The sequence below is a fragment of the Anopheles stephensi genome, chromosome 2 (assembly GCF_013141755.1).
Source record: "Anopheles stephensi strain Indian chromosome 2, UCI_ANSTEP_V1.0, whole genome shotgun sequence".
NCBI classification, from domain to species: domain Eukaryota; kingdom Metazoa; phylum Arthropoda; class Insecta; order Diptera; family Culicidae; genus Anopheles; species Anopheles stephensi.
In genome coordinates, this window is record NC_050202.1 from 47,060,648 (window position 1) to 47,073,759 (window position 13,112).

At 47.6% G+C, this 13,112-nt stretch overlaps 3 protein-coding genes across 35 annotated transcripts in view; 1 reads left to right on the plus strand and 2 right to left on the minus strand.

The window, feature by feature from the left end:
* Positions 1–911: 911 nt before the first annotated feature.
* On the minus strand, positions 912–3,402 carry LOC118507003 (myogenesis-regulating glycosidase). The gene is made up of 2 exons (XM_036044896.1): positions 1,571–3,402; positions 912–1,503 (listed from the first exon to the last, which is right to left on the minus strand). The coding sequence occupies exons 1-2, from the start codon at positions 3,327–3,329 to the stop codon at positions 1,313–1,315; spliced, it is 1,950 nt and encodes a 649-aa protein (XP_035900789.1). The 5' UTR covers positions 3,330–3,402; the 3' UTR covers positions 912–1,312.
* Positions 3,403–3,964: 562 nt separating this feature from the next.
* LOC118507001 (centrosomal protein of 120 kDa-like) lies at positions 3,965–7,036 on the minus strand. The gene is made up of 2 exons (XM_036044894.1): positions 6,792–7,036; positions 3,965–6,724 (listed from the first exon to the last, which is right to left on the minus strand). The coding sequence occupies exons 1-2, from the start codon at positions 6,862–6,864 to the stop codon at positions 4,116–4,118; spliced, it is 2,682 nt and encodes an 893-aa protein (XP_035900787.1). The 5' UTR covers positions 6,865–7,036; the 3' UTR covers positions 3,965–4,115.
* A 736-nt stretch (positions 7,037–7,772) lies between these two features.
* LOC118507005 (casein kinase I) overlaps positions 7,773–13,112 on the plus strand; it is an 83,383-nt gene continuing 78,043 nt past the window's right edge. For 11 of the 33 annotated variants that reach the window (XM_036044923.1, XM_036044928.1, XM_036044936.1 and 8 more), the window contains exon 1: positions 7,775–7,979. The gene's annotated coding sequence lies outside the window, so the exon portion shown is untranslated. Of the gene's footprint in view, positions 7,980–8,069; positions 8,215–9,109; positions 9,276–13,112 lie in introns of those variants that run through there. The other 22 variants (XM_036044899.1, XM_036044917.1, XM_036044940.1 and 19 more) reach the window with 4 other exon arrangements.

Sequence of the window (13,112 nt, forward strand, 5' to 3'; positions counted from 1 at the left end):
AACGTCACGTTACCCAAACACCGGATAGTAACCGCAAATTCTAGAAACTTCCGGTTTCGGTTCGGTCGTAGAACTTCCAGCCAGCACCATACGGAAGTTGGCTCTTACACAGCCGGCATGCAACTAGATACTTCGAGATACTCCATTTGTCTAGAAGGTAGGAAACGAATTGGACTTATCGCTAACCGTTCGTTAACCGGGCGTTGCATAGCAATACCATTTGATCAGACTGATTTGACTGATTTGACTGTGGGCAAACGCAGATACCAGCATTAAGCGATACTCGATGCTTGTAATGCTGGATGCGCACAACAGTAATCCTTTACTCTGTCGGAAGAATTAGACGAAACGCTAGCCACCGAACGAGAGCCCACAATTCTATACTTGTTCTGGTTAATCCAGATAATTTGGATATGCCCGTCAACAGTCTTCAGTCTTTCTCAGTGAGTCAGTCAGAGGGCTCACCAGTATAAACTACTGCTTGATCAGCCGGAAAAAAGTCTATCCTCTTGGTTCTATTAATCTGCTGAACATGCAACCAGAAGGAATTGAGTTATCTGAAGTACTTTTTTTATAAATGCCAACGTAGAGGTAGCCATTATCGCTAAAGTAGACATCGTTGGACATACATCGGAACCTCATCTGCACCAGGGTAGACCGATCAGAATTGAGTCCGAGATATTGCCAGTGCCACAAAATTTAACTATCCCAAGGTTTGTTCATAGAAACTGGGAACATTTTATAGTGCCTGAAACGAAGTTCTGAATACCTTGAGGACAATTTACTTAGCCTAGAGTTGGGCATACACAAAAAAATTAAATCTTCCTTCTAAGCAGGCGCAAGAATTGGTTGTCTAGTGGCTTAAATGGAACATCCTGGACAGTTACACTGAAGGGCAAATTCTTTGGAGCTAAATTAGTTATAAAACTTATATATTTCAGCTTTTGGTTGCCAAGTTTTTCAAAGTTTCTTATTAGAAGTAGAAAACATGTTTTTTTCACATATTAGGGAGAGGTAAATCTAGAACCTCATGGCCTCAGAAAATAACTTCTTCCATGAAGTTAGCATGAAGTTCAATAGGGACCCCAAACACGCGGGGTCCGGCTAATTTACTCCACCTCGAATACACGCAACATACAGGCCAGGCCAATCGCAGCTCCATTTAGCTTCACAGCAGTGGCTGCAGTACATGAAGATTGCGGTTGGACGTTCGCTTTCACGATTCAAACCAAATTAGGGCCACGTTTTGATATTCAAGGTTTCGCTCGCTAAGCAGTGCAGGCAGCGGCGGCGGCGGTCCAGCTAAACCAGACTAAACAACCTTGCGCGTGAAGTACGGCACCATCGACAAGGGAACCGGATAGTTTCGTAACCATTTCGGGCCGGTGTGCTGTTCGCCGCTGTTGCCATCGGTCCAGGAACCACGTGGCAGGTAGATATCGCGAGCCCGCGCATTCTCCACAATCACCGGTGCAGCGATGATGTCATCGCCGAGCAGATATTCTAGACGGGAGAAGAGTCTGTTAGTGTAAATTGGTATCGAGTGGAAGCCGATTATCGCGGTACGTACGATCGTAAATTTGTTGGGCAGTGGTGTCGCTCGGATCGACCCACCAGAGCGGTGGATTCACCGGCAACCCGTCCGAGACGGCCAGTGCAAAGCGCTCCATGATGGCCGGTGCCATCCGGCGGTGTAGCGCGGTCATGGCCAGCGCAATGGTGACCGTTTCGCTGTCAAAGTCCCACGGCACGAACGAGTACTGTATGCTGGGCATGAACACGTTCGCCTGCAGCCATCGGATGAACATTTCCTTCGACGGTGGGCTGTCGTCGTACCCATTGCCACCGACCATATCGGGCAGCACGAGCGGATACCCGACCATGTTCAGCTGCAGCAGCGTGGTGATGAGCGTCGGCAGCCCATTATTCCAGCCCCAGTTCGAATCCTTGTCGATCATGCGCACAAACACGGGCAAATCCTGCGTGCCGAGGGCAGACCGCACCTCGACCAAATCTCCAAACTGTGCCACCGTGCGCAGATAGTCACCGACGATCTGGCTTGGGCGTCGACCTGCCGGCCCATTCAGCACCGGGTCCGGTGGGGTCCAGCTGCTCTCACCAGCGTCAAACTTGAAGCTATCGATGCCGGACTCATCCAGAATGGCTTGCAGCCGCTTCGAGAACCACTCGCGAACGTCCGCCTTCGTAAAGTCGATGTACGCAGCCTGACCACGCACCGAGTTCCACCATTCGGTGTCGGTGCTTCCCGAGTGGTCCGCCACCAGATAACCGCGCCGGTGCGCCTCCGAATACCACGGTTCGCAACCTTTGTTAATGAACGGATGGATCCACAGCGTGGTCCGTGCGAACCCGAGCTGCCGGATCGTGGTAATGGTGTTGCGAATGTCCGGGAACTTGGTACGGTTGAAGGTGAGCGCCCCGTAGCACCACTCCCAATCGTCATCCAGCTCGTACTGACCGCCGAACCCGTTGGAAATGATCTCCTGAGCAAAGTTGCGCACGACCTCATCGTTTATGTCCCGCTTGTAGCGGGCCCACGTCGACCAGATCGGGTCCGCTACCATTGATTCAGCCGGATGGCCCGTAGGTTTGCCCAGGATATGTTTAACGGCGGCCATGTGTGCGGCCCGCGCATCCGCTTCCACACCGATCATGTACTGCACGTTGTAAGATGCCTCGTATGTGTCGTACGGCAGCACGGCTCGACTTTCCAGACACATAAAGCCCGGCTGACCATAGTTCTGATCGACGAACAGCGGTGCCCACGGATCCACGTACAGAAACGACCCGAGCGCATTCAGCCAGTACCGGTCCCCGACCGCACTGTTGTCCGCCTCCTTCGACAGCATGCTGTAGCGATTGAAGCGCAGCTTCTGCACCGGCCAGTACTGATGCTTTTGTTGCGGTCCACCGTACCAGTTCGTGCCGAGCAGACTGACACAGTCGACGGTCGTGACGTTCCGCGGAACTCCATTTCGCGTCACGGAAAACTGAGAGTAGTGCGTGTCGTCGACCTCCTTCGCGAGTTCCAGCACGGTTTCGTCCGTCGCGTCGTTCGTGAGGGTGAAGCCGGTTGCCGTTTCGGTGTAGCGGGCCGCCGGATCAAGGTTCGAGCTGAGCCGGATCTGTTGCACCACCTGGCCGGAGTAAGTAACGCGCAGTTCACGGGTTTTCAGGTTAATGCTGACGACGGTTGGCGCACCATCGAACGTTAAGTTGTACTCGGTCTGTGCGATCACTCCGCTTCCCGCCGAAACGATCACCACCACCAGCAGCAGACACAGACTGCTCATCCTGACGCGGGACATCCTATTCAATAAGAGACACTACACTACCTGCAGTAGAGATCCATTAGGGGTGAGAATAACATGCGAATTGGCCGGAACTCGTCCTTAAATACCCGCCGATGCTTGTGGAGTAGTGTGTTGGTAAATATTTTTCTCAACGTAGCTAACTAATGCTGATACCACGATGCCAGCCAAGGGAAGTTGACAGAGCCCTTGAGATCGATACGCTTCTTATCAGAACCCCATCTTTGCGCGATAAAAGGTCGCATCCTATGAGCCTCTGCGGTGGCACTTGAAGTTTGTGTTATCGGCGAAAAAACAAAGAACTATACTTTGTTTTGTCGCGTGTTATATATTAGAAGCAACATTGATCGCGCTTTGTGGTCAGATTTCTAGGAACCACATAAGACTGAACGTGCGACTCTTCCAGGTTCTAGTTCAGTCTGCCGAAGGTAGGTTCGAGGTATAGTAACCATTATACTATTTGCTGGGAATGTGACTTCATGTCTGGAGATGTCTTCGCACATGTCCCATAATCATCTGCTAAGCCGAATATTCCAGGCAGGATGATTCAACGCAAAAATGATCTAAAAATTAGCTATGAAATGGTAAAGTTAGCGGCTTTTAACATCCTTTAAGCAAACAGATGATGGCAATTAGGTTATAAAACAAATAAATATTTATTATCACAATATAGCTGTATTCCCTCCTTCGCTAAGGCACATACACAGTTGAGTAGAAATAAAAATCAGTCTTACATTGAGCAGAGCCCGCGATTCGAGATGACTCCCTAGACTTTAGGGCCAGTTAATCATCAGAATCCTTCGAACAGTGGCACACCGAGGCACACGCATCTCCGGCCCCCTGATGTGCACCACTCCGTACCACCGACATCCGGGACCCGGAACTGGTCGTCGCACTCTTTGGTCGGGCCGTTCGTTTATTCTTTACGGGCGCTTGGAAGTAGGGTGTTCGGGCCACGCTAAGTTCCTGCTGCAATTGGTGAACCTTGCGCGTTAGCCTAGCCCACTCCTCCTTGTAGTACTGCTTCGAGGTGGACATCTCCTCTAGCTGCAGCTCCAACTGGGCCCGTGCGGCCCGTTCCTGCTCTAGCTCATTGCGCAGCGTCCGGTTGCTGTCTACCAAGTACTGCTGATCGGCGCTCAGTTTCAGTTGCTGCTGTTGCAACTCTTGGCTCTGGCGACGTGTTGTTTCGATCTGCGCTTCCGCATCCCGCTCCAGGCGGACCGCTTTCGCACGTATCTCTTCCAGCTGCGTTCGGAACTGTTGCTCCAATAGTTTCACGCGCGACAGTTCCTGTGGCAAGACAGTGATCGGCTCGGGTTTTCGGTTAGCTTCTTCTAGAGCGGCTGCCAGCGCTTCCACATGGGCTAAACGATCCGAGAGCCGTGTTTCGGCCTCCGCTTGTTGCTCCTTCCAGCGCTGTGCCAAAGCCAGCAGATGTTGATCTTCTTTCAGCTTGAGCTGTTCAATAAATTGTTTGCGCTGTTCTCGCATCCACGCCTTCTGTTCCTCGACCAGCTTGTAGGCGATCGTTTCATCGAAACCCTTTTTCGTCGTTCCGTGTGCTGTTGCTGCATTGTGGCAACAGTCCGTCGTATCTTGTACGTTACCGAGCTGACAATTATAGTTCAGACCAACCTCTTCCAGTGCACAGCTAATCAATGCGATGGCCACATTTTCTCCGGCCTCATTTATCATCACCACGATCCCAGGCGGAAGCTTTTCGCGCGTTCCTACCAGCAGACTTTCGTTATCGAGGCGCGCCAAAGCATACGAACCGTGGGGACCGTTCAGTGTCAGTTTGGAAGGTTCGGCGCTGATCGTATCCACGACCCGATCGGGAAGTGCCGAAAAGAGTAGTTCCAGGGAAACGTCTCCAAATTCGATACGATCCTCATGTACGGCAATGTCGGGCAGTAGCTCCAGTTGGATCTTCGTGAACGGCGTGTCTGCCTTCGGGTGTTGCAATGCCAGCTGCCACAGACCGGAAGATGGACTGGAGGTGAACTTTACCGTTCCTACACGCACTCGAAACGCAAAGGTGCGTCTTATATCGCGCAAATCTTGCTCGGATACCATGAGAATGTTGTCGATGTTCGTCTTGTCTTCTTCGCAGTTCGTTCGCGTAGATTGTGGTGTGGAAGGTTTGGAGTAACCAGTTTTGGGAAGAACTTCGTCCGATTTTTGTTTCGTTTCAGGTGTTTTAGCAGATTTCGAAGCGTCTAGCTCGGGCCGGTCAATCTCTTCTGAAGCAGTTCCATAGGTAGGTTTTTCTGTCGTTTCTGTTAAAATAGCTCCATCACGTCCCAGGTATCGTAAAGACAGCTTATACTTCATCGATGGTATTATCAGCTTTTCTTCCATTTTATCTTTCGTTTCGCACCGTTCAGCTATTGTTGCATTTGTCGCAAAAAAGGATACACTACGAACCGCGTCCAATGTGTGGCTGTTGGCAGCATGAGTTTCCTTAAATTCTTCCAAACTATTGCTCTTCAGGAAATCGGCGAAATCAACGGTCGCTGTTCCGATCGGTTTTCCGGTCACCGATCTACCAGTACCGGGCATTTGCTGCTCATCGTCGAACAGTACCGAAACTAGAATCTTAAATCCATGTTCGAAGTAATCGCTTAATGCCGCTATGGAACTGCGCAGATTAATCCGTATTTTCGCTTTAATGGAAAACATCGCAGAACCATGCTTCACACGTTCGGCCCTAGCTACGTGATGGTCACCAAACAGCTCATACCGTAGAAGAAAAGCGTCCTTCCCGGGACAAAATTGATCCAAGTGCTGAGCATATTTCAGTACGATCTCGAACACAAACAGCTCCAAATCGGTCTCTTTGCAACCAACCTGCAGTAGCCCGCGATCTGCCAGCAGCTCCACGTTACTAGGCAACCGTTCTGGCTTCGGTTCGCTCCGTTGCGTTTGCTCATCTTCGCTCACATCCGGCGTGGAAAGATCGTCCCGTGCGGTAGTGCACTGGTTCAGATACTGGGAATCCGTTACCATGACCAGTAAATGAAGTTCCGGCTTGGCACGGCGCCACCTTTCATTTTCTATCCCGATCAAACGGTACCAGCGAGGTTTGAGCGATTTTATTCGTGGCAGCGTTACGACCGGAACCGAGCGTAACGGAATGACAACGCTCCCCACGACGCATCGAGCCCCGGACGGTTGTACCTCGTAGCAGTCTAGCTTTATCGGAGCATTCTTGGTTTTCATGGATTTTAAAAAGTGCCGATCGCATTGCCATATCAGCTTCGCATTGAAAGAAGCATTCCCCGAACCCGGGGTAACCGGTCGACGGCTGACTGCTTCGAACACCTGCTGGTTTAGGGAGGCTACCAGTGCTATCTTCCGTCCTTGCTTTTCCTGCTGGAAGCGTATTCCTACGGTGAATCCAAGTATTAGTTAAGGTAAATGGCAATCGATTTGTGGCACCAGCAGTCAACTTACCGCCCAAAATTTGTACAAAAATTATCAATTCCTGTTGATCATCAAGTGGATGTGCTGGCGGAGGTGGTTCCATGCTTTTTTTTTTGCTACACAAGTAGTACGTACGAAGTCTTCGTTTAGTTTGAAGTGGTGTTCAACCTACACAAAGTCTACTTAGATTAAGTAGATTCCATTTGTAACCGTTTCTACGCGTAATCAATCGTACGCGAACGACGCGCGATGTAAACAAAGCAACATTGCTTTAATTTTGACAGAAAGGTCCGTTATTACCCAAGTCACAATTTGGGCCTTTGCTTTACTGCTCTTCGTGCAGGTGATTTCGGTACGGGATAGAATGTATATTTTGTGATTTTTTTTTATTATTTTCTTATCAAAAATGTCTTTCAAACTAGCTGATTGTATATTATCGACCGCGGTAACCCATATTGCATACGCCACAAAAAAAAATATTTCATTCGGGGGACTACACTTCGAGAGCCGACAACGAAACGGTAGCATATTAGAAAATTGCCATGTTTTTATGCAACAACCAAAATCTTGCCCTCGAAAATATAACCTGCGTTTCATTTCTGGGTCTACATTCTTGGAAAAGTTTATGTAGAAGTATGTGTTGTGTTAAATATTTGAATGATCTTCTTATTCAGCAACGTATGTATAATTTAAGGAAATTTATCGTTTTGAGATACAAGATAGACTCTATTATCTCGGTTGTCTCTATTTATTACCAAGGCGTATAAAGTAATTTATTTTATTTTCATTCATTTTCATAGCTTCCATCGCTATTCGTCAACATAGTTTCCCATGCTCACAAAAATTGTTACTTGGGAAGTTATGCTGCTTTGTGCTAGATTTCACACACTCCTGCTCTCTCTCTCTCTTTCTCTCTCAGCACGGGATTTTCTCGCACTATGGACGTGCAACGCGTTTTATTTGGCCCAAAACTAGGTACGATAACAATTCTAACTCCATTTCGACCACTACACTTACTCATTATGTATCCGTGCGACCGTGCAGTCGGTTCCCGAGTGTGCGTGCGTTTTCCGAGAGAGCAAAAATAGGCATTTACCCGAAATTCATCAAACGCGTTCTGCAATTCCTGGCGTACAGCTAACCACCGATCCTACGGCGAGTGTGTGTGAAAGTTTTGTGCTGCCATTAAACAACCATTTGTGGTGCTTGCGGGAAAAGGTAGATTTTTCACCCAAACCCATCATCGTCATCATCGATTGCTGTAGTATAGTACACCCACGGGGGAAAAATGTGTCTTTGGTGCGGTTTCTTTTCGGTATTCTGGTGCCCCCTCCGATAAGTTTTCTTCGTGCACGCGAAAATGGGACGGGCGCTGGTGGTTCATTCAGGTTTCGTTGTGTGGTGATGGAATAGGTTAAAGGCAGCCAGCAGGCAGTGCCAGTGTAGAAAAAAAGTGAGTAATGTGAGGTGTTCTCCAGTGAAAGAGTGAAGCATTCGTTCGCATTCGTACGAGGGAAATTAATATTCGTTTCGCCATTTTCCAATACGGCGGCTGCGGCCTTTTGCTAGCCATCCATTTTCGTTCTCGTTCGCTTGTCCGTCATTGCTTCTTTCGTGGCTTCTTGGCTCCTTTCCTGCGGGGGCAACTCCTTTTTTTCTCTCCAGCACCAAACGGTAGGCGATGGAAATGGATTTTCAGCAAACGGTACCGTGCACAACATTCATGCACACACACAGATATACGCACGCCCAAGAAGAAGGCTGGCGCTGGGAAAGAGTAGACATATTTTCGCTGTTGCGTGAAGCAAAAGAAGAGTGCAAAAACGAAACGCGCTGCGCACCGTTTACCCACACATAGGCACCCCCGTATACAGCAGGCCAACAGAGAGCTAGCGGTGTGTGTGAGTGCGCGAGTGTGGGCTAGTGGAAAAGGAGGTGTTCGCCTAAATGTGTATCAAGCGCTTTACCCACCGAGAGGTTCCGTTTGTGTAGCGACGCGTGCGTTCATTAGTGTGTGTATGGGTGTTTGGGAGTGAGATTTGCTGTTGAGAGTGTGCGTTAAAATTGTGCTTTACAAACTGACAGCTCTCCGGCTGCAGCTCGAAATCATTCGAGCAAGCTGCGAACTGCTCGATTCGGTCAGCAAAGGCGTGTGAAGGTGTGTGCGTGCGTTCGATTCTCGTTCGATGCTGGAGGCAATGCGCTGACTGCCAAAATGACTTCAGTTGCGTGAATAAATGCTGGAAAGGGTGTGATCTGCTTGGCTTTTGGAAGTAGAAAACAGGCGAGGAAAGTTGTCCGGCACTTGAAATCGGGAAGCGTCTGCTTACTACGTGTAAAGCAAAGGATCGAAATGCAGTTTTAGTTAACGGGGAAGGCAGCAAAACAAAGCGGAATATATTTTTATTTGCCAAACGAACGGACTGGACTTGCAAAGGCAAAACCTCAAAAGTCGTTCGACGCGCAAGATCCGTTTCCCGTACAGTGAAGCGGTCGAAGAGGCGGCTAATGACGGTAAGTTTGTATGAGTCATTGTTTTAAGGTTATGGGCCATACATTTTGTTTTCTTTATAAAAAAAAACCCATATCGTATAGGCGTTTTTCATATAAAATTTGTACCATTTGCTTGTTAACTATTTTAGACTCACCAAAGCTACAATTGAATGTAAAAATGGTAAAATACTGACACAGACACACAACCGGACATCATTCCGGGTCGGACTCCTTCCGCCAAGTCCAAGCTGAAACGCTAAATCGTAGCGACACTCGTGTCGTCGAGTGTGTTGTTCGAAAGTATTTAAAGGCATGAGTCACCACCCACCGATCAAACCATCGAAGCCGGCTTTAGTACTGGCAGGCCCGCAAACACCAAGCGGATGGCTTCTTTTTTGCTCTTGCTGCTGGAAGAGTCTTCTGTCGGAAACCGGGGGGTAAACCAACCAGCCGAGATTGATCGTATCGCATTTGCCATAAATTTTCGGCCCCGATCAACTGGTGGTAGATTTCGTCGGTTGTGTGGTTTCCTACTGCTCTTCAAGAGGTTGGATCTGTTTTGGGGGCAGCATTCACTTGTGCTCCCTTGGTTGCTGCTGATCGTATGATCAGCATGCAGATTAATGAAGATCCACTGGCTGAAGGAGCACAATATGTGCATGTGTGTGTGTTTGTGTCAGCACCTAATGCTATGCGCCATTTTGCAACGAAATGTTAATTAGAAATGATCACAAATGCCTGACAATTTTATAGATTCCGTTACACCTGGCGCGGAAGAAGCCTTTGTTGTTGAATCATTCAGTAGCAATTGGTCGAGAACAGCTTCTTAAATTCCGAGAAAAGGTAAACATAATTATGGAGGCATCTCTTGGACAGAACAGAGATGAATCATGCCAAATGACTTAAGGTCTCTATAACCAAACAGACCAACCTACTACCTTCGAGATAACTCAGTAAAAAATCTTCCAATCACATACCAAAGCCGTAAAGTTCTTGAAGTTGAAGACCCAGAACAGGCCAGAATCCAAAATTCATACAGAATTACAATGTCTAGTGACCACAAGACATGTGCACAACATTCTGTCATTTAACAAAAACTTGAAGGTTCGGCAAGTCTCATATGACGGATCATAACAACATAAATCGGTTCAATATGGCCAAAAAATATATTGCTACAACGGACGAATAGAACAATTTGGACCTTTCGGTTGTAGATTCGTCCGCTTAGTGTTTGGTAGACCGGTCGATTCGGTGGCTGAGGCGAAACCCGCGCTCAAGGTCGGACTGGGGTTCAATTCCCATCCAGACCGGCTCCCCATACGTCAGGGCTGAGTGCTTTGCTACGGGTAAAATCATGTCGCAGAAAGCTAGCAATGGCAGGCCCAGAGACCTTTAGGGGTTATGTTGCCAAGGAAGAAGAAATTATTGTAGACCCTGGCGATAATCATGGTAGATGAAAAGATTGCTGATCTTTTCATAGTTCGTTGCATTCCAGAAAATGTAGAAGCAGTAGAAAACATAAAGGCTTCAAACTCCAATTCAATTCCCAAACCAAAGCGGTGGAAGCAAAGCTAAAAGGCCTTTTGTTAGCTTTTAATTTTTTAATGAACTAACTGTTCCCTACAGAGAGAGCTTCCTCTGGATTGTTTCGCTAGGCTCCAGCTATTTGTATACCTAAACCAGTACGGTATGGTAATGCTATTTTAGTCACAGTGCTGTGTAGCGATCGCCCAAAACTGAATGCACGATCTGTTTAAGTTTGCTAATTGCGTTCAGCCAAATTCACACACCAAATGGGAAACAAACCAATGCCATTGCCTTCTGCTGGTGCGATTCTCTCAATGCGATCACCTTCAATTGCTGCTGGCCGTGTGCTGTGCAACGTTGCCACCTGTTGTTTTGTTGCTCTCCATCGCTGCTGCTGCTGCTGCTGCTACTACTGCCCTGTTGATGATGATGGGGTGCGCCTGCATTATTCGACGCGAAAGTCGACCACCGACAGGCAAGGGCAGATGGTAGAAGACGATGATTTTTGCAACAAAAAAAAAGCACACACACATGTGCACCCCTTACCAGCATGTGAGTCAGTGAGCAGCAAAACACCCAGCAGCCAGCCGCCAGCCAGCCAAGTCAGTTGTGGTCTGGTCTGGTCAACTGGTTGTATTCCCCGAAAGAGGCGAAGAGAATTACGGTAAAGGGAAAGGTTTTATGGACGGTAAGAAGGTTCCGTTATCAGCCGGTCACGTCCAGGTGTGTGAGACCACAAGAGGGGAGGTGGCTGGGTGTGTTACGTACTCACTCAGTTCGCGCGGAATCATTTTCTGGTTGGGGTTGATCGATATTTAATGCATTTTTGCACGCGCTTTCTGGCTGCTGATAAAAGGGGGGTCCCAAGGCATGGTTATTTAGCTGTTAGGTATCTGGATTAGATTTAATGGCGTTCGGTGGGATTTTGAAATGTTTAGCGAAAAAAGTGGGTCATGAGTGAAACAAGGTTTCAAATACACCAACTACTGTCACAAATATTGTCCAACTGTTTAAATAATCCGGGGCGGTCCGGTGGCCGAGGCGATAACGACCCCGGTCTTCACACGGCAGGGCCGTGGTTCAAATCCCATCCAAACCGCCTCCCCGTACGCAGGGCTGACTACTTTGCTACTGGTATACTCAAATCACAGAAAGCCAAAAAATGGCAGGCTGAGACCTCTCAAGGATGTTTTGCCAAGGAAGAAAAAGAAGTTTCAATGATTTACTTCTGAAGTTGTAACCACATAGAATTAAGTGGCAGATTTTTCAAAATATTTTTGAAGTTTCTTGTTGCAGGAAGATGTTGCTGAGCAATTAAGTCGGCAAAATCAACATTTGCCAGCCAAGATCTCTAGAGGTTATAATGCCAAGTGATTTTTATGAACACAAACACATCTCAAACACGAAATATTGAAGCAACTGTTGGAAGAGATTTAATTGGGTCTTGTTTCTAGATACCAGCGCAGGGAAGAAAAATACGTAAAAGATCGAAGGGATGATTTATGAATTCTGTTTAATCTGTCACCTTAAACTGTAAGAACGTCCGTTGGTCGGAGTAGAAATTGATGAATATACTTCGGATTGTATCGATCTGAAACATGTATCCTGGTATAAAAGCTTCAGTCTTATAGCCTTCAGAGGCGATAGCGGTGCCGGTCTTCACACGACAGGAACAGAGCTCAAATCCCATCAAGACTGCCTCTACGTACGCAGGGCTGACTACCTTGCTACGGGTAAAATCAAGTCACAGACAGCCAGAAATGGCAGGCCGAGACCTCTCGAGGTTGTAGTGCCAAGGAAGAATAAGAAGGAGAATTAGAACTTCAGTCTAAACAGTTGACAAGGAGAGTTGGTTATCCAAAGCGAATCTCATTCCAGATCTAAAAAAAAGTCGTCTTTAGGGGCGCGTTCTCTCTTCAAGAGACTTCTTCTAGGTGATCTCAGTCACCAGCCACGAGTAGAATTGATTTAGCTGTCCAAGAACTCTACCTAACGATTACGTATCCAAGATATTACAGCAACTGGTAAGGACTGAACCAACATTGGATCCTGTCAAAATGCTGATTGAAGTACTTTCCTATGCGTAGTTAAATTCTGAAGAACTACATGCATATCTAAAAGGCTTGTGGCGAATGAAATGAAGTGTATGGCACAACATTGAGCGAATGCGTAAAGCACCACATTCACACGTATCTTAAGTTGTTGGCAGATAAGCCATGTCTGACTATCTGTACAAAATGTTGAGCATTGAAGATGAATCCAGCTAAAGATAGCATGGGTTTTGCTAGCTCAAAACCAATCTTCCCCGGCAAAGCCTTTCCTTGCAAAAGG

Coding starts and splice junctions, on each gene's coding strand:
- LOC118507003 (XM_036044896.1), bottom strand. CDS start 3,329: ATGTCCCGCGTCAGGATGAGCAGTCTGTGTCTGCTGCTGGTGGTGGTG. Junction 1,504..1,570: donor TGCCCAACAAATTTACGATC/GTACGTACCGCG, acceptor TCTCCCGTCTAG/AATATCTGCTCGGCGATGAC.
- LOC118507001 (XM_036044894.1), bottom strand. CDS start 6,864: ATGGAACCACCTCCGCCAGCACATCCACTTGATGATCAACAGGAATTG. Junction 6,725..6,791: donor TTTTGTACAAATTTTGGGCG/GTAAGTTGACTG, acceptor GATTCACCGTAG/GAATACGCTTCCAGCAGGAA.